The 18755-nt window shown below is 54.2% G+C and overlaps 2 protein-coding genes across 2 annotated transcripts in view; both read left to right on the forward strand.

Annotated features, from left to right (window-relative positions):
* The window catches only part of BMP8B (bone morphogenetic protein 8b), a 35118-nt gene extending 16405 nt beyond the window's left edge, over positions 1-18713 (forward strand). The window contains exons 4-7 of the mRNA XM_054493635.2: positions 7695-7889; positions 8737-8816; positions 9323-9433; positions 11969-18713. Coding sequence (XP_054349610.1) covers positions 7695-7889; positions 8737-8816; positions 9323-9433; positions 11969-12118 — 536 coding nt within the window. The 3' untranslated portion in view covers positions 12119-18713. The remainder of the gene's footprint in view (positions 1-7694; positions 7890-8736; positions 8817-9322; positions 9434-11968) is intronic.
* OXCT2 (3-oxoacid CoA-transferase 2) lies at positions 819-2988 on the forward strand. Its single transcript, XM_054493634.2, has one exon. It carries the CDS (start codon positions 1258-1260, stop codon positions 2809-2811), a length of 1554 nt encoding a protein of 517 aa, XP_054349609.1. The 5' UTR covers positions 819-1257; the 3' UTR covers positions 2812-2988.
* Positions 18714-18755: the final 42 nt, after the last annotated feature.

Here is an 18755-nt window from a genome sequence, read left to right on the forward strand (position 1 = left end):
AAATGCCATTCCAGGGACAGGTGAGCGTGAAGACCCAGGCGAGGGAAGTGCTGGCATGTAAGTGGATTTAAAGCATGGGATGGGACCAGGTCATCTAGGGAAGGAGGGTAGTGATGGAGAAGAAAGAGGGTCTGGCCCAGAGCCCTGGGACCTCCAACATCCAGAGACCTCACAAGGAGGGGCCACAGAGAGCCCACAGAGACCAGCCAGGGAGGGAGCAGGACACCTGGAGGATGAGGTGACCCAGACGCCAGAGTAAAGTGTTTCCAGAAGCAAGGGTTTGTCATTTGTGTCCTGCTGTGGGCGCTGAAGGCAAGAACAGAGAAGTGACCAAGGATTTTGCCATCACAGAGGTTGTTGATGACCCAAATATCCGTGGAGTGTGGGTCTGACTGAGGAGGTGGAGGGAAACAGGCAGTGGAGGCAGGAGACAGCTCTTTCTAGAACCTTTGCTGGGGAAGGGGAGCAGAGACATGGGCTGGGGCTGTAGAGAACCCGCGACAAGGCAGGTCTTTACAGGTGAGGAGACGCCTGCACACTGCTCTGGTGATGCAGTGATTCTGTGCAGAGGGAAGAAAACTGCAAAATTCCACACAAGTTGGAGCAGGGAGCTGGAGTGGGGGAGGTGGAGAGGGCGGGGGGATGCAGAGGACAAGACGGGGGGCCTCTTCAGAGCAGGGACCCTTCCTGATGGAAGTGAGGGATAGTGTCCCCACTGTCGCAGTGAGGGGTGAACCTGAGCTCTGAGGGGCTGTAGTGGGGCAGGCACTCACTCTCTGGGTTGTCACAGGATTAAAGGAGGGTGCTTGGCACAGAGATGCCCAGTGAAGGTGTTCATGAGCGTCGGTGTCACCCAGCGGCGCCTGCTCATTGGACACTTGGTGTCTTTAATGAGCTGGGGAAGCTGGGGGGAAGCTTGGGCAGGGCGGTTGGAGTTTGTGTCTGAGGCCCCACTGGGGCAGGAGGGGATCTGGACTGTGCCCTTCTCGCGGAGCCTGACCTCAGCTCTGTCCTGCGCCCGGGCCTGTGCGCTGGACACGGAGGACTCACTTGGGGGCCCCCAGCGCAGGGCGGAGCGGGGGAGCGGCCCCCTCCCTGTCGCGGGTCGCGGGCCTGGCCTAGAGCCTGCGCCTGGCCGTGGAGACCTGCTGGAAGCGAGTGCGTCAGGGCGCGGGCGCCCTCCCTGCTCTGTGACGCACGGCCCGAGGCGCACGCGGGACTCACACCGCCTGTCCTGGCCTCCGACCCGGGCCGACTATGGCGGCGCTTCGGCTCCTGGCGTCGGTGCTCGGGCGCGGGGTCCCCGCCGGCGGCTCAGGGCTCACGCTGTCCCAGGGCTGCGCCCGCTGCTTTGCCACCAGTCCCCGGCCCCGCGCCAAGTTCTACACGGACCCGGTGGAGATGGTGAAGGACATCTCTGATGGGGCGACCATCATGGTCGGGGGTTTCGGGCTCTGCGGGATCCCCGAGAACCTGATCGCCGCGCTGCTCAGGACCTGCGTGAAAGACCTGCAGGTGGTCAGCAGCAACGTGGGTGTGGAGGACTTCGGCCTGGGCCTCCTGCTGGCCGCCAGGCAGGTCCGCCGCATCGTCTGTTCCTACGTGGGCGAGAACACGCTGTGCGAGAGCCAGTACCTGGCAGGAGAGCTGGAGCTGGAGCTCACGCCCCAGGGCACCCTGGCCGAGCGCATCCGCGCGGGGGGCGCTGGGGTGCCCGCCTTCTACACCCCCACGGGCTACGGGACCCTGGTCCAGGAAGGGGGCGCCCCCATCCGCTACACCCCGGACGGCCACCTGGCGCTCATGAGCCAGCCCCGAGAGGTGAGGGAGTTCAACGGCGACCACTTCCTTTTGGAGCGCGCCATCCGGGCAGACTTTGCCCTAGTGAAAGGCTGGAAGGCCGACCGGGCAGGAAACGTGGTCTTCAGGAGAAGCGCCCGCAATTTCAACGTGCCCATGTGCAAAGCTGCAGACATCACGGCGGTGGAGGTGGAAGAGATCGTGGACGTGGGGACTTTCCCCCCAGAAGACATCCACGTTCCTAACATTTATGTAGATCGCGTGATAAAGGGGCAGAAATACGAGAAACGAATTGAGCGCTTAACGATCCGGAAAGAGGAAGATGGAGACGCTGGAAAGGAAGAGGGCGCCAGGACGCGCATCATCAGACGCGCAGCTCTGGAGTTTGAGGACGGCATGTACGCCAATCTGGGCATAGGCATCCCCCTGCTGGCCAGCAACTTCATCAGCCCCAGCATGACCGTCCATCTTCACAGTGAGAACGGGATCCTGGGCCTGGGCCCATTTCCCACGGAAGATGAGGTGGATGCCGACCTCATCAATGCAGGCAAGCAGACGGTCACGGTGCTTCCCGGGGGCTGCTTCTTCGCCAGCGACGACTCCTTCGCCATGATCCGAGGGGGACACATCCAACTAACCATGCTTGGAGCCATGCAGGTTTCCAAATACGGCGACCTGGCGAACTGGATGATCCCTGGCAAGAAGGTGAAAGGCATGGGCGGTGCCATGGACTTGGTGTCCAGTCAGAAGACCAGAGTGGTGGTCACCATGCAGCACTGCACAAAGGACAACACCCCCAAGATCATGGAGAAATGCACCATGCCGCTGACCGGGAAGCGGTGCGTGGACCGCATCATCACCGAGAAGGCCGTGTTTGACGTGCACAGGAAGCAAGGGCTGACGCTGACGGAGCTCTGGGAGGGCCTGACGGTGGACGACGTCAAAAAGAGCACGGGGTGTGCCTTTGCTGTGTCCCCGAACCTCAGGCCCATGCAGCAGGTGGCACTCTGACGGGACCTGGATCTGGGCGGGGTGGTGCCCTCCTCAGGGCGGGTGCCACCGGGTTCCCCAGGGGAATACATTTCCCCAGCGCTGGGAGGGGTTTGCTACTGGCCTCCTACTTTCCTCCCTAGGTGGACAGTGCTCCTCTAGAGAGCTGCGAGTTTAATTAAAAACAACAGGAAAACAGATCAGTTCCTCACTGTGTTCCTCGAGCACTGCAAGACGCAGGTCTGCAGTGGTGAGGAATGGATGTCCGCTTTGCTCTGTGATGTTTACACAGAGCATGCACAGCTCAGCGCATTCACAGCAAGATTTCATTCAAGCGCCTCCCTCGTACTGGAACCACGAAATGGAGATAAAAACTGACGAGGGAGAAAATCACTCCACCCAGAGTACACCTAAAGGGCCATTTTACTACTGCAATGAGAAATAGGCGAGCAAAGATGTGAGTTTGTGATTGGAAGACATGCTGTCTTCACGAGCTTGTTTTTTCTTTTTCCTTCTCTTTCCTTCTTTTTTCTTTTTTTTGAGGCAGGGTCTGGCTCTGTCGCTCAGGCTGGAATGCGAAGGTGTGATCTCACTGCAACCTTTGCCTCCTGGGCTCAAGCAATCCTCCCAACTCAGCCTCCTGAGTAGCTGGGACTACAGGCGCACATCATAATGCCTGTTTATTTTTTTATTTTTATTTATGTATTTATAGAAATGGAGTTTCACCATGTTGCCCAGGCTGGTCTTGAACACTTGGGCTCAAGCGATCCACCTGCCTCAGCCTCCCAAAGTGCTGGGATTACAGACATGAGCCACTGAGTTGGGCCAATTAACCTTAGCTTACTGTAATTTTTTTTTCTTTTTTAGGCAGAATCTTGCTCTGTTACCTAGGCTAGAGTACAGTGGTCCAGTCTCAGCTCACTGCAACCCCTGCTTCCCGGGTTCAAGCAATTCTCATGTCTCAGCCTCTCAAGTAGCTGGGATTACAGGCATGTGCCACCATGCCTAGCTAATTTTTGTATATATATTTTTAACAGTAGAGATAGGGTTTCCCCATATTGGCCAGGTTGGTCTCAAACTCTAGGCCTCAGGTGATCCACCTGCCTTGGCCTCCCAAACTACAGGCTTGAGCCATTGCACCTGGCCTTCTTGAACGTTTTTATCCATTATCTGGTATTTCTTCTGGGGCCTTTGTTGTTAAATTTTGTTTCCCTGAAGCCTCCCCTCCTCCTCCCACGTCTCTCCTCCTGGGACCTATGAGATGTTAAGCTTCTAGATGTCCGTAGAAGGAAAGCAGGACTATCTCCAAGGGAAGGGACCGGGTGATGGGAGAGACTGAGAGGGGAGAGGCTGCCGGTGCTGAAATCCACCAGGAAGCTTCCTCTATCTGTGTGTGGCCAAAGGCTACAGCCTAGGACAGGAGGAGTTCTAGAACCCTAACCAAGGGACTAGATGAGTTTTCTCAGCTTCATTTGAATTGTTCCTGCATCACTCACACCAGACACTTAGGCCCTCCTCTCTGGGATGGAGGCCCAAACTGGCCACTTGTGTGATGGTCCATTGTAACCGAAGAGGCTGTGAGGCATTTCCTCCTGAATCTATAGTCTCAAAAACTAAAATTAAGATTGTGTGTGTGTGTGTGTGTGTGTGCACACGTGCGTGCACACGTGTTGTTGACAGCCAAGCCTGGCATGGTGCATGCACTGCATAAGTGTAGCTCTGGGGGTTCCCAGGCCAACGGGGGCATGTGGTCAGAGTAGTAAGTTCTCACTGGTCAAGGACAGACTTTCCAAGGGGCCCATTGGAGCCTCACCCTGCAGGAAAGGCCAGATCCTGGGAAGGAGAGCGGGGCAGGGAGAGTTGGCGCTCATGGAGGGCACAGAATGGGGGTGTTGAAAAGGGGCCAGGGACTATGGCTGGGGTTGGGGGCTTGAAATGAAATGTCATCTAGTGGGCAGTGGGGTGCCTTTTGGGGCTCCTGCAGAGGGGCACCTGATTTGCCCTGGGCATCAGTTTCCCAGGAGCAGTGTGGAAAAGGCTGAGGTATCTCGAAGCGGACAAGTAACCCTCTGGGCCTCCAACTCTGCCTTTCTGGAAGGGGCTTGCCCACAGCTGGGCAGCCTGAGAGCCCCCGACCTGGACTGCTTGGCCTTCCCTGCAGCCAGCTGGAGCCAGGGAGTCCTGCCCAAGAATGGGTGGGCAAGTAGCAGAGCTGATGGAGAAGGGAGGCTCTGGGCTCTGGAAGGAGAGGGCTGGGGGTGGGGGAACTTCTCCAGGCCTGCCAGATGCAGGGCTCTGAACCGAGACCCACTGTTAGTCCCCTTCACCACCCCCATCTCGCCCAGCCACATCCAGCTGGGCCCCGCAGTTTGCTGGAAAAGTATATGACAATCCTGGCTCCGACCCACCTTGCTCTGGGACCTTGGACAGTTGCTGCTCTCTCTGGGCCTTAGTTTCTGCTTCTGTAAAATGGGAACCTGGGATTAGCTGCTTCCAAGGGTCCCTAGTCAGGCTCACCTGGCCTGTGAGACCTACAGAGGGGTTCCCAGCACCCAAGCCAGGCCTGGCTCAGAGGGGCTCTGTGAGGGTCTGTGGTGTAACTGATCTAATGCAACATTCTATCCTGTGTCTGGGAGAACCCCCCCATAAGACCCTTGAACACAGCTGCACAGAAGCAAATAGTGAGGAAAGCCTGCAGGACTGACGGCCTCCCAGGCCCCATGGCAGGCAGGGCTCCCCAGAGAGTCACAGGACAGAGCTGCACGTGGAGCCAGGAGGGCTGCCCTGGGCCCCAGGCTGTCCCCATGTGTCAGCCAGTCTGCAGAGTGACACTCCAGTGCCCGGGCTAGTGACCATCATCACCCCACTCAGGCTACTCTGTTGTCTCCCTGTTGTGACCTCACTTGCCTTTTCCTCTGTGCCCTGGCTCTGTTCCTTGTATTTCTGCTGCTTCCCCATAACCTTGACTCACCGTGAACCAAGCTCTGCCCAGTGGATTCTCTCTGGGCCTCCTTCCCATGTTAGCATCTGCAGCTCACAGCTTCCCTGTCTCAGCAGCTCTTGTCCATGCTCGTGAGAGGGAGGGAGCCTCTCCTGCCAGTGCATTTGTTTGTGGCAGATGATGTCACAGGTCAAAGGTTGGTCTCTGGATTCACTGGTTGTTCAATCAAGTGGCCAAGGGACACCAGGGCTGAGGCACAGCTGCTTAAGGGCTGACCTTTGAGTGGGACTGAGGGTGGGGCAGGCAGTGTCCTTGACCTGTAGGGTGTACTGGAGAACTATGTAGGAATCAATACATCTGTATGTATAATGTCTGTCTAAGCGTATGTGCATCTGTGTGTTTATACAAACATATGCATGTGTGTACATACGTGTGTACATCTGTGCTTATAACATGGAGGTGAAGTGTACTCTCGTGTAAACTGAACAACTGGCACTGTTTAAAGAGACATGAAAATGAGCTGGTAATCATGCTTCTGCAATTCAGTATCAGGAAATTTCACCCATGCATGGAGTGAAGAGGCTCCATTGCACTCCCATCTTTATCGTGAAAGCCAGGAAATAACCTACATGTCTAATGATGAGCCAATATCAAGTAAATTACGGTGTACTGCTCCAAGGGATTTTATAAATTTGAAATGTTTATTGTGGAGACTTCTTTAAACAACCAGAAAAAGTTTTGTGTTGTTTTTTTTTTTTCTTGAAACACACTCTCACTCTGTCACCCAGCTGGAGTGTGGTGACACAATCACACCTCACTGCAGCCTCAACCTCCCAGGTTCAAGCAGTCCTCCCACCTCAGCCTCCCGGGAAGTTCACCACCATGCCCAGCTAATTTTTGTTTTTATTTTTTTGTTGAGACAGGGTCTCACTATGTTGCCCAGGCTGGTCTCAAATGCCTAGGTTCAAGCAATCCTCCCACCTCGGCCTCCCAAAGTGCTGGGATTACAAGCGTGAGCCACCTTGCCTGGCCTCAAAATTTCTTTACTTAATTGCTTTTACAATAGAAAGGTTATTGAAATCCAAACAAGTACAGGAGGATACACAGTTTTATTGGTGAGGCTTGGCATCTCCAGGGTTAGTTATCATGTTTTCAGCGGCATCCTCCGTCTGGAAGCAGCTGTGGGGCACAGTCCCGTTTACAGGTTTCACTCCTCCTGGGGCTGAGGCCCAAGTCAGATCTCTGCTTCAGCCTTTTCTTTCTTTTCTGTCCATAAACCCAGCTCGTGCATAAGAACTTGGGCTCTGGAATGAGACTGCCGCAGGCTGAAACCTGGGCTCTTGGACTTGGTTCCAATGTCTCTGCTCTGCCTGGCATCTCCCTCGTGGGCATCAGGGAGACAGTTAATGCCCTGCTCTTGGGCTGTGCCCAGCAGAGCAAGCACTCGCTAAACCTGGCAGATGCTGCCACGAGCTGTCTCAGTGATAAATTTGACATTCACACCCCAGAAAGTGCGGGACGGAAGACAGAACACAGGCCTCGGGGTCCTTGGACCGAGGTGGGAGCGCTGGTTCTCGGAGTCACCGGCAGTAGGACTCTGGGTCTCCTGTGAAGTAGGAGCTGCAGGGTTACTGTAAAGACTCAATGAGGTGATCCGTGGGAAAAATCTTCAAACTTGTAAAACACTTCACAAATGCCTGTGACACAGCTGTCACTAATAACACCGCCTGCGGCTCACTGAGGCCCTCTACCACCCCCCACCTCCTCCAAATCTGCCCCCAGGAGAGATGTGGACTGGCTGGGGCTGGACTAAGGACTCCAGGCTTCAGATGTGGAAACTAAGGCTCAGCAGGGCCCCTTGGGTCCTCAGCCTCCATGCTCCTGGACCTGCCCAGGACCTGCCCTGCTGTGTCTGCTGCAGGGCCACTGCCCGTGAGTGACCACTCTCTCCTTTCTGTCTCAGGGCACAGCGTGGATCCTGGCCTGGCCGGCCTGCTGGGTCAACGGGCCCCGCGCTCCCAACAGCCTTTCGTGGTCACTTTCTTCAGGGCCAGTCCGAGTCCCATCCGCACCCCTCGGGCAGTGAGGCCACTGAGGAGGAGGCAGCCAAAGAAAACCAACGAGCTGCCGCAGGCCAATCGACTCCCAGGGATCTTTGGTGAGGGTCGGGCAGGCTGGGGCCGAGGCCCTACGGGCTTCTGGCTGAGAGAGACAGGGCGAGAACCAAGTGGTGGCCCAGAGCCCTCAGGCTCAGGTCGGTTCAAGCTGACGGCCACTCTCCAGCCACCTTTCCTGACACCATCTTTGCCCTGATGTACCCTGGTGACCGGCACTCCAGAGGCCTGTCCTGGCTTTCCCTGCTGCCCAGAAGGCCCCCTCTCTCCCCCTGGCTCCTCCAGGTCTTTCTCAGGAGCCTCCATCAGAATCGGCTGCCCCTTCCCTGGGAGCCGCAGCCCCTCATGACCCGCGGTTGTGCCTGGGCACCCTGCGGGATCCTCGGCTGCTTATGCAAAGTTTTCTCCCCAACTGGGCCAAGCCCTTCAGGATCAGGGACAGGCCTGACCCAACCCCATACCCTCCTTCCCAGGGAGTCGGCCCTTGACTGGCCTGGTCGTGAGCCACTTGAACCTGAGGAATGGGTGTGGCAGGAGAGGGTGGGCTGGAGTCACAGGGGCCTCCAGAGAGGAGGAGGCACAAGATGGCCGAGGGTCCTGCTGGGCTGTTTACTGGAGCATAAAGACGCTCATAGGCTGAAGGACAGGGGAGGACTGGGCACAGTGTCACTCTAGCCATTGGGAGCCATGGCAGGCTCTTGAGCTGGGTCATGGTACAAGCAGAGTTCCAGGGATGGGCTTTATGAGACCAAATGGTTTCCTGTCATTCATTTATTTGACAAATGTGCTCATCAGGGCATCCCCCACCCTGGTACCCCATAGTAGCTGCACACATAGTAGCTGCACACAGCAGGAACCCCAGAAAAGACCTTGCCCCTTCTGTCCCTGCAGATGACGTCCACGGCTCCCACGGCCGGCAGGTCTGCCGTCGGCACGAGCTCTACGTCAGCTTCCAGGACCTCGGCTGGCTGGTAATTGCTGACTCTCCTTGTTTCTCAAATGACAATCACCACCTGTAGATCAGAAGTGAATCTGTAGGGAGGACATAGAATCGTGGGTGACTTCAGTTTTCTTATGTATTTTTTTCTTCTGTGTTTTCCAAGTTTTCTAAAGTGAGAATATGGTGAGAAAGGGTTTTTTTCTGTTTTTTGTTTTTTTTAAAACCATGAAAATGAAGACTGAATCAACCAACTAAGCTGTCAGCATTGCCGCAGGGTAACTAACTGAGACCTCCCTGCATCGGCTGCGACTGCAGCTCTGGGAGGCATGGGCAGGGGAGGGCCGGCTGGGGAGGGGACGCAAAGTGAAGACGGGGAATGTTGGGCCTGAGCTCCTGCCTAGCCTTGTCTGCTGGGGGTTCCTGGATGGATTCAAGCCTCTTGGGGGAGACGGCCCTGCAGGGCTGGAGGATGGGTTTGGGCCCTGAGGCTCAGGGAGGGGCACAAGGATGGGACTCACCCTCTCCCTTGCCCCCCAGGACTGGGTCATTGCCCCCCAAGGCTACTCGGCCTATTACTGTGAGGGGGAGTGCTCCTTCCCGCTGGACTCCTGCATGAACGCCACCAACCACGCCATCCTGCAGTCCCTGGTCAGTACCGTGCCCATGCTACCCAGCCCCCTGGGGTGGGGGTCCCTGTGGAGAGGGGTCTGGTCCAGCCAGCCGGGAGGGCAGTGAGGCCACCTGCTCCGCGTCTCAGGGGGCTTTGTCTGCACAGAGTCAGTAACGTCGCTAACTTCCCACAGCTCTGCAGGAACTGGTCCTCATACAGTCACACTACTACACGTAGACCCACACCCAAACATGGACACACATGAACAGTCGTGTACACGTGCCTGTTCTATGCACCGAACAAACTCCTGTGGGACACTTAACGCACTTGTGTGCAGCGCTCAGAGGCACAGCACACGAAATAGATGTCTACACTGTGTGGGGGCTGTGTGATCTTAACACATGGGCCTCCAAGTACGCTAGCAAGTCTGACCACCCACGATATGTGCGCACAGTGTGTGGGATGTGCGTGTGCACTCACCCACCTGTGCCGCACTGCAGGCAGGAAGCATCTAGATGGTGTGGCTCTCAACCTTTTGGCTTTTTCCCTAGTTTCTCTCTTGGCCAGCTGTGTTTTCTCTGGATCCCCTGGCTTTTGATGCCTCGGTGTCTGGGGCAACCTTAAAGGACAAAAGCAGGCTTCTGATGGGATCACTGGTGCTGCTCACTGCTGAGTGCTCTGTGTGTTTGCGGATTCTGGCACTGAGGCTTCCTTCTAGAACTTTTTACCTAGAATCCCAGTTCCTGGTATTGCACAGCCTTATGTTTTCCTGTTAGGAGGTTCAACGGTGATGCCTTGATCAGGTGTGGTGGCTCACCCTGTAATCGCAGCACACGAGCCCAGAAGTTCAAGACAAGCCTGGGCAACACAGCGAAACCCTGTCTTTAAAATAAAAATTAAAACACACACACACACACACACACGTGCGCACGCAATGCCTTGGTGTGAGAGGAAAGAAATTACCAAAAGCTGCTCTGAGCCTATGATAATGCTTCCTTTCTGGGCAGTCAAATGGCATTTGCTGGACACCCGGAGCCACCTCCTTGGAAAGGCCCAGGGATGATGAGGACGCATGGGGCGGCCCAGCCCAGCCACCCTTTATGCTGTGTGGTTCTCATGGCTGCATGTGTGGGAGGCACGCGGGAAGGTGACTGCACCTGCAGCTCCCGGACTCCATTCCCTCTGCCCCTGCCCCTGCCCCTCAGGGGCTCAACTAAAGTGAGCACTCACAACCTGCTGGGCAGCAAACAGACAGGCTCTGCGCTCTAGGGGAGGCTGTCAGTTTGTTGGTTTGTCCAAAGCAAAACAACCGTGGAGCTGACGCCTCCTGTGAGGAAGAGCAGAGCGGCTGCTCCGTCAGTGGAGAGAGACTGGGCCTGGCCTCTCCACAGAAGGAGGGGGCCAGTCAGCAGCTGGAAAAGGGATGTTCTAGCAGAGGGAGCAATTCCAAGGCCCTAAGTCAGGAGTGAGCTTGGCAGGTTCAGGGCCAGCAGAGAGAAGGGACTGGGTGCAATGAGTGGGAGGAGGGTGGAGGGAGGTGACACCAGGGTGGGCAGAGCTGGCTCCCCTAGGGCCTGGGGGTCTGAATGAAGGTGTTTTATTCCAAGTAACCCAAGAGGCTGTCGGAGCTCTTTAGCAAAGCAGTGTTCTGGTCCATGTCACCCTCCAGAAGGACCTCTCTCTGGCTGCTGGGGGAGGCTGGGATTGGGGGTGGGGGTGGTGGTGGAAGGTGGAGGAGCAGGGGACGAGTGAAGGCTGCTGTGGTCACCTGACAGGTGATGGCAACTGGACGGGGCAGGTGGTCCAAGGCAGCATGGAGGTGGAGGTTCAGCCAGGGGCTGCTCCCAGGGAAGGGAGGAGGCGAGACGAGTCATCCAGGAGGCCTCCCAGGCAGGGGCTATGATGTCAGGGAAGGAGGAACTCCATGTTGCGCTGAGGCCCTGTTAGACCCCAAGTACAGAAGTGGTGACGGGAGCAGGATCCGCAGGTCTGGAGTTCAGAAGAGAGGTCCAAGCTGAGCCAGGGGAGTGGAGAGGTGCGGGCACATGCAGGGCCTTGAAGTGCTGAGGGCGGATGCCGTCCTCTGGGAGAAGCAGCAGCACAGGAGAGGAGCCGAGGCCCGGCCTCCCAGAGACTGGGGAGGGAGGCCAGGTTGTGGGAGGAAGAGCTTCTAGGGGTCCGAAGGGCCAAAAGAAGAAAGTGGTCCTTCCAGGCTCCCCCTCGGGGACCTCACTAAAGGCACAAACCTGGCCACGTGGTTCTCCTTCCCATTATCCCCAGGAGGAAGTCTGAGCCCTTGGCCTGGGACTCGAGGCCCCTCATTAGTGCCCTGCCCACCTGCCCCACACCCCCTGCCATGTGTCCCTCCCTGGGCACTGCGTGTTACTACAGCTCCCACTCCTGGAGCCCTGAGGGCTGCTCTTATTCCCGTTAATAGTTATTATTATTGTGCTGCTCCCATGTGGCCTGGAGATGGCCAGGGCAGGGAGCAGGTGGAGCTGGGGCGGGGCTGGGTGGGTCCTTGGAGGAGGCCACCGGGTTCATGCCCCTGCCTGTGCCCCCTTCCTGGCCAGGTGCACCTGATGACACCAGACGCAGTCCCCAAGGCGTGCTGTGCACCCACCAAGCTGAGCGCCACCTCTGTGCTCTACTATGACAGCAGCAACAACGTCATCCTGCGCAAGCATCGCAACATGGTGGTCAAGGCCTGCGGCTGCCACTGAGCCCACCCACCCAGCCCTACTGCAGCCACCCTTCTCATCTGGATTGGGCCCCTCAGAAGCAGGAATCCCTCAAACCCAGCCAGACTCCAGGCCGGGGCATTGCCAGGGAGGGCCCTCACAACCATGTACATGACCCTTTCTCCTTCATGCCAGGCTCCTATGCTCCCCTTGCCCTGCCAGGCATTTCTGTGACTGTCCTGTTTCCAGCCCAGGTGGTCTCAATCATCAGGCAGTGTTCTACCCAAACGCAAACGCCTCCCCCAGAGGCATGTCCTGGCTGGTTCTTTGGGGTTGGCACAGAAGTCCTGTCTGAGGTCCTATCCATGCCCCTTACTGGCTCCGGTCGTGAGATAGACGTGGAATGACCTGAGAGGCACCTGGAGCCCACTGTTGGCCACCTTGAGCTCTTCACCATCCATCACAGGGTGTGGTGTGTGTAGTCAGGGTCTGGTTGGCTCCCCATTGCCTGCCCGAGGTACAAGGTGGGGTATAAAACTGGACACTCTCTAAAGTATTGTATATTCATGGATCTGAAGCACTGATCCACTGGCCACAGGTAGACATGTGGAGTCAACTCAAGAAAAAGCTGAGTGAACAGCATGATTTAGGGCTAAAGCCAATGGCATTTATCTTCCCTTGTCTTCCTGCTTTGCATTTGCCTCTGCCATCTAGGAAAGACATATACGTGCATGGACATTTTGCTTTGGAGAAACAGAAAAATCTTGGGGCTTCCAATTGACCCATCTATCTGCCACCATGTTACCCCATCAGGAGCTCAGCTCTGTGGAGTTTTCCCTTTGCTAAGCAAGCATGTGGTTGCATTGGGTGGCCCAGGATGACAACGCACAGCACAGATGCCATCATTTCCCTTTCCCCTCTGCATGGCAGATATCAGTAATCAATCTGGAATGTTTTTCTTCCAAATCTGAATGGAATTTTCAAATGATCAGCACAGCCACTGACAACAGATATGATGTAAGGTGAAACCTGGTTGCCATCTTCTGCCATGCTGAGGAGCAGTCCATCCCTGCCCGAGCATGTATCGGCAACATGGGCAGCCTGTCACCGGGTCTGGGGCGAGGCCAGGGGCCATCAAAAACAGGCTGATCACCAAAGTCAGTGTCACCCTGGGTGCCCAGCAGTCCTGTCCTGTGTCTTGGGCCTGTGAGTCAAAGAAAAGGTCCTTTTCAGGGAGTGACAAGAGGTAATTAGGCTGAGTTGGGTGGAGAGGTTTGTCTCAGCCTCTGCTGTTCTCGGAAACTGCTGTTCTCCTTGGAGCAGCCACTGGGAGTTGGAGTGTTTATTTGATTTCTGACTTGCTGAGCCTGTAATTTACCTGCTGGAACAGACAGAGTCCAGCTGCCCAAACCGTGTCATTAAAAGCAGATCCTGGGCCCGCCCCATCCACAGGCACAGCCCGGCAAGGTGGTTCCACCTCCCCATGGGCCCAAGGATGTGCCTCTCTGGAGTTCACGTGCTGCACCCCCAGGGAGGGGGAGAGCTGGTCCGGCAGCAGGGGTGGAGGCTGGGGCCACGCTGCGGGACAGCAGCCCCTCCACCTGGACTGGGGAGGGGCTCCATGTGCAAGTGCAGAGGAAGAGACCCTCCCATGTACGCAAACGACGGCCCCAGGTTGTCTGGAAGTTGGAGAGTTACCTATCAGCACAGGGATCTCAGCTCTGGCCTGGATGTGAGGAGACCTGCCTCGTAGGTGGCTTCCTTATCTGGGCCTTCATTTTCTATCTGCACTTTTTGATCTCCAAACAACCTTCAGCCAAAGAATCTGTCTACCAACTCCTCACAGTGAGCCAGAAGCAGCCTCATAACCCAGAATGTGGGGCTCTGGTGGCTGTCACGAAGCAGAGTTGGCACATAACCTGGAACCTGGCCAGGCGCGGTGGCTCACACCTGTAACCCCAGCACTTTGGGAGGCCAAGGCAGGCAGAGCACCTGAAGTCAGGAGTTCAAGACCATCCTGGCCAACACAGTGAAACCCCGTCTGTACTAAAAATACAAGATTACCTGGGCATGGTGGTGCATGCCTATAATCCCAGCTACTCGGGAGGCTGAGGCAGAATTGCTTGAACCTGGGAGGTGGAGGTTGCAGTGAGCAGAGATCACAACACTGCACTTCAGCCTGGTGAAAAGAGCAAAACTGTTGTCTCAACAAAATGAAATCATGGAACCTGTTTGTCATCCTAGTATTTACTTAACTGTTCCTTCTTAACATCAAAGATGGTCTTCTAGGCAATTGTAAATTTTAAATTAGCCAGTTATTTTAACAACTAATTTTTTACTCCACCTGTATCTTTAGTGCCCAGCCAATGATCTGGCATAGTTAGGGGTACACCAAGAATGTCTGCAAACTACCTGAAGGTTTGTAGATATGGAGTACACCTTACCCATTAATCAAGCTGTGCATAGCAGGAACCAATAGGAGCCGTGATCCTCCTGGTTAATACAGAACAATGGAAAAACATAAGGCTTTGTCTACCTAATTGGCCATCAGAGTTTCAGCAACTTTTTTCATCCAGATAGTCACCAAATGAAATAAAATAGAAAAATCCCTTGAGCAATGAAGCGATTGTGAATGAACACAAAGTCCATGAATTTAATCCTTATCTGTTTGCTGAGCCAAGCATGTACATCTGCAGCGGGTGGCCCAGGCTGGCAGCACAGATACCACCATTTCCCTTTTCTTTGCTTAGGGCATGGCCTGTTTATCTCGTTGCACCAGATGAGGGTTGGAAGGATGATGGTGGTGGTTGTTTCAGATCTACTGACAGCAATGAGAAATCAGTGACAGTTGACAGGAAGAGAGAACACATACAACAGGCAAAAGAGGAACGCCCAGCAGTCTTGGTCCTTGCAGTGCAATACTGGCCTTGAGGCCAAGTCAGTAGGGGATTCGTAGTCACTAACTTCTAACTGAGGCAGGGAAGTAACATGTTGTGGAAAAGGTCCAAAGAAACAGGAATAGAGGCAGTGTAGCAAGAGGCAGATTTTTGGCGCCAAATAGATTTGAATCCTGGTTCTGCTTCTTCCTTTGTAGAGTACGATATTGGTTCTTTCCTCCCAAAGCTATTATAAAGATTAAATATGTACACAAATCTTTGGGATGTCTGACATATAAATGCTTAACAATAGGTACTTGCTGGTATCATTACAAATGAATTTGCTTATTTTTCAGCCACTTCTATGTCTGGCCATTAAACCAAAATGTGTTCTGCAGGTGATGATGTATTTATTTCAGAGCTGTGCTTTTTCCTAAACAATCTACACATGGCATCTCTCAGAGGGCAGGACTTGTATTCTTATAGCCTTTAAAGGCCTAGCAAGTGTCACTTGTGGCAGTGGCTGTGAAACTTTGCTCGTCTTCCCAGACACCGGAATCCCATGTCCTGCTGAGAGAGGTCTGTACCCACCAGGTGTCTTGGGTGGCAATTTGCATGGGGGAACTGCCCATCCAGGTCAACTGCTTGGCCCCCTTTTTGAAAGGAACCCTGGATGGGCACTTGACTCCCTTTTTCAAAAATGTCTTTCACTTCTCAAAAAAATAATGCAGTTTTGGAGGAAAGTGGGATATATAAAAAATAAAATACAATTCAAATCACTACAGTCCCACAAGTCAAATAAACACACTATTAATATTTTCGTGACTTTATTTCTAGGTTTTTTTCTTAAGATATACAAATACCTATGCTTACATATTACAGATATTTTTACAAAACTGGGATCACACTGTACTATATATAAGTTTCTTTGTGATGTGCTTTTTCTACTTTAGTTTCCCATCACTGAACTCTACAAGACTCCATTTTCAACAATAAAAAGTTGGTTCTATAATTCCTTCTTCAGAGGTTGCTGTGAGGCTGCCATGACTGCAACAGATGCTGGGAGCACCTGGAGGCAGCTGTCATGCTGTTAGAGAGGACACTCCAACAGCCACAACACTGATCCTGGGCCTGCCATCCCTGGTTTCAGCCTTTGTAACTGTTTCAGGGCCAGCATGTGGGGACTCAGATGGGGCTCAACTCTGAATGAGTTAGGGGGGAAATGAATCAGCAAAAGGAAGCCCTGTGCCCAGTCCTGGTGCTGGTCCAGCAACGGGAATGTGGAATGGGGAGGCCAGTTGGGACAGGAGCCACACAGTCCCAGGGAAAGCCGCTTTGCTCTCCAGGCTGCAGGAAAGGACAACCACAGAGCCACTGGGTCCACTTCCCAGAGAGGTCAGAGTTTTCCCGAGGCAGCCAGGCGCAGCTGCTGCATGGTGCGTAGCCGAAGCAGGTGGCCGGGCTGTGGGGCATGCCGCTGCCCAGCTCTGGGGCTCCCCTCCCTTCTGGCCTGGAAGAGCAGGGTCTTGTCTCCTGTGTCTCTCCACAAGGGTCCTGGCCAATCATGGGGACCATGACTGTGTCACTCCCCAGGGCTGTGGACCCTGCCACCACAGATTGAAGCTAAAACCTAGTAAATCTCCCAGGACCCCATTACTACTGAAGAGAGACAGGCTGGGCTTCTAATCCCAGCTCTGCCAAACCACCCTGTGTGACCTTTGGCAGTCATGCCACTAAAGCCTCAGTTTACCTGTGCAGGGTTCCAGTGTGCATGCAATAACATCTGTGGACACCCAGGTGGAACACTGGGAGAGGAGTACACACCCACTGGCTCTAAACCTGCTGAGCTTTCAGAACTGCCCACTGGCCTCCACCTCCCCAGAGTATCAGGGAGGAACAGAGTGACAAGGTTGTCACAGGAGTCTGTCCTTTTATGGGAAACTGGCTGTGCTTTTTCTACACACTCTCTCTTGGTTCTCGTCCAAGCACTGAAGTCAGTGTTATCATCCCCAGCTTCATAGATGCCTGCCTAACACCTGTGACTGACCTCTGATGGCCATTATTTGCACTCAGAGAAGGGGCTGTGCTTTGAGGGAGGGTCTCTTTTGGAAACTCCATAGGGGTGAGGGGTAACCATGTGGTACATCCCAGCTACATGGAGCCTGAAACTCAGTCAACTGTAGCAGCTGGAGCTCAGAAAGTCCAGTCGGCACATGGGAGCCAGAGGTAGGGCAGAATGTCACCATCCCTCAGCTATCCTAGGGTCATGAGGACCATGGGGCCTCTCCTGCTTCCTGGCTCATCCAGATCTCAATCCAAGATGCAAAAGCTCAGCTCAGTGGATTCTGAATGGTCTGAGTGACCCAACCCACAGGAGGTGTCCAGCAGCTACAGGGCTCAGTCCCTGCTAAGAGCCTTCAGCAGATGAGATTCTTTACAACCGCCTGGCTGACCAGCATCTGGAGGGGGAGTGGAGAGAAGCCAGCTCCAAGAAGTGGCTGCACACAGGAGAGCCAGACTGTGAGCTCAGCAGGGGGTGGGACCATTTGTTCTCTTCAGTGGCTGGCCGGCAATCCTGTTTTGTAAAGGCTCAGATACTAAGTATTTTAGGCCTTGAGACTGTGATGGTCTATTTTGTGTGTCAATTTGGCTAGGCCATGGTATCCAGTATTTAGTCAAATACTAGTCTAGGTGTCGCTGTGATGATGGTTTCTTTTTTTCGAGACAGGGTCTCACTCTGTTACCCAGGCTGGAGTACAGTGGCATGACCATGGCTGACTGCAGCCTCAGCCTCCCAGGTTCAAGCGATCCTCCCACCTCAGCCTTCTGAGTAGCTGGGACTACAGGTGTGCACTACCATACCTGGCTTTTTTTTTCCCCCTAGAGATGGGGGTCTCTACATTGCCCAGGCTGGTCTTGAACTCCTGGGCTCAAGTGATACTCCTGCCTCAGCCTCCCAATAGTGCTGGAATTATAGGCATGAGCCACCATGCCTGGCCTATTTTTTAGATGGATTAATATTTAAGTCAGTAGAGAGTAAAGCAGATTACCCTCCATAATGTGGGTAGGCCTCATTCAATCAGTTGAAATTCTTAAGAGAAAAAAGACTGAGATCACTGGAGGAAAAATTCTGCCTCCAAACTGCCTCAGACTTGAACTGCAACATCAGTTTTTTTCCTGAGTCTCCAGCCTGCTGGTCTGTTGTGCAGATTCCAGACTTGCCAGCTCCCACCACTGCTTGAGCCAGTTCCTTAAAATAAATCTCTCTCTCTACATATATACACATCCTATTGGTTCTGCTTCTCTAGAAAACCCTAATACAGGGGCCACAGCCTGTATTGTGTCTATAGCCCCCTACTCAACTCTGCAGTAAGAAACCACCATGGACAATATGGAAGCAAATGGATGTGGCTGTGTTCCAAGAAAGCCTGATTCATAAAAACAGGCAGTGGGCCGGATTAGGCACATGTAGTTTGTTGGCCTCCTGTCTCCTGACAAATAGGCAGAGTACTTGGCATAGAGAAGGCATTTTGAGTTATAAAAATTTCATTTTTTAAAATCTGTAGGGTGGAAGTGAACAAATAAACAAATGAACCACTGAGAGTACACTTGCTGGCTGTAAGACCGGCAGCTGGGTTTAGGAGCAGAGGCAGCAGAAGACCGGAACTTTCCACTGTCTTTAATTTCCGTTGCCCTGACATGGATGCCTGGTGTGAAGATACATCACCTGACATCTAAGGGGATCGGCCCAAGGGAGGAAATGAAAGCTGTGGAAAAGATGCTCTGCTCTCCCCACTCACCAA

The sequence above is a fragment of the Pongo pygmaeus genome, chromosome 1, assembly GCF_028885625.2.
Source record: "Pongo pygmaeus isolate AG05252 chromosome 1, NHGRI_mPonPyg2-v2.0_pri, whole genome shotgun sequence".
NCBI classification, from domain to species: domain Eukaryota; kingdom Metazoa; phylum Chordata; class Mammalia; order Primates; family Hominidae; genus Pongo; species Pongo pygmaeus.

What these genes read in the sequence shown, in the direction of transcription:
- OXCT2 (XM_054493634.2), top strand. Translation starts at nt 1,258, where the DNA reads ATGGCGGCGCTTCGGCTCCTGGCGTCGGTGCTCGGGCGCGGGGTCCCC.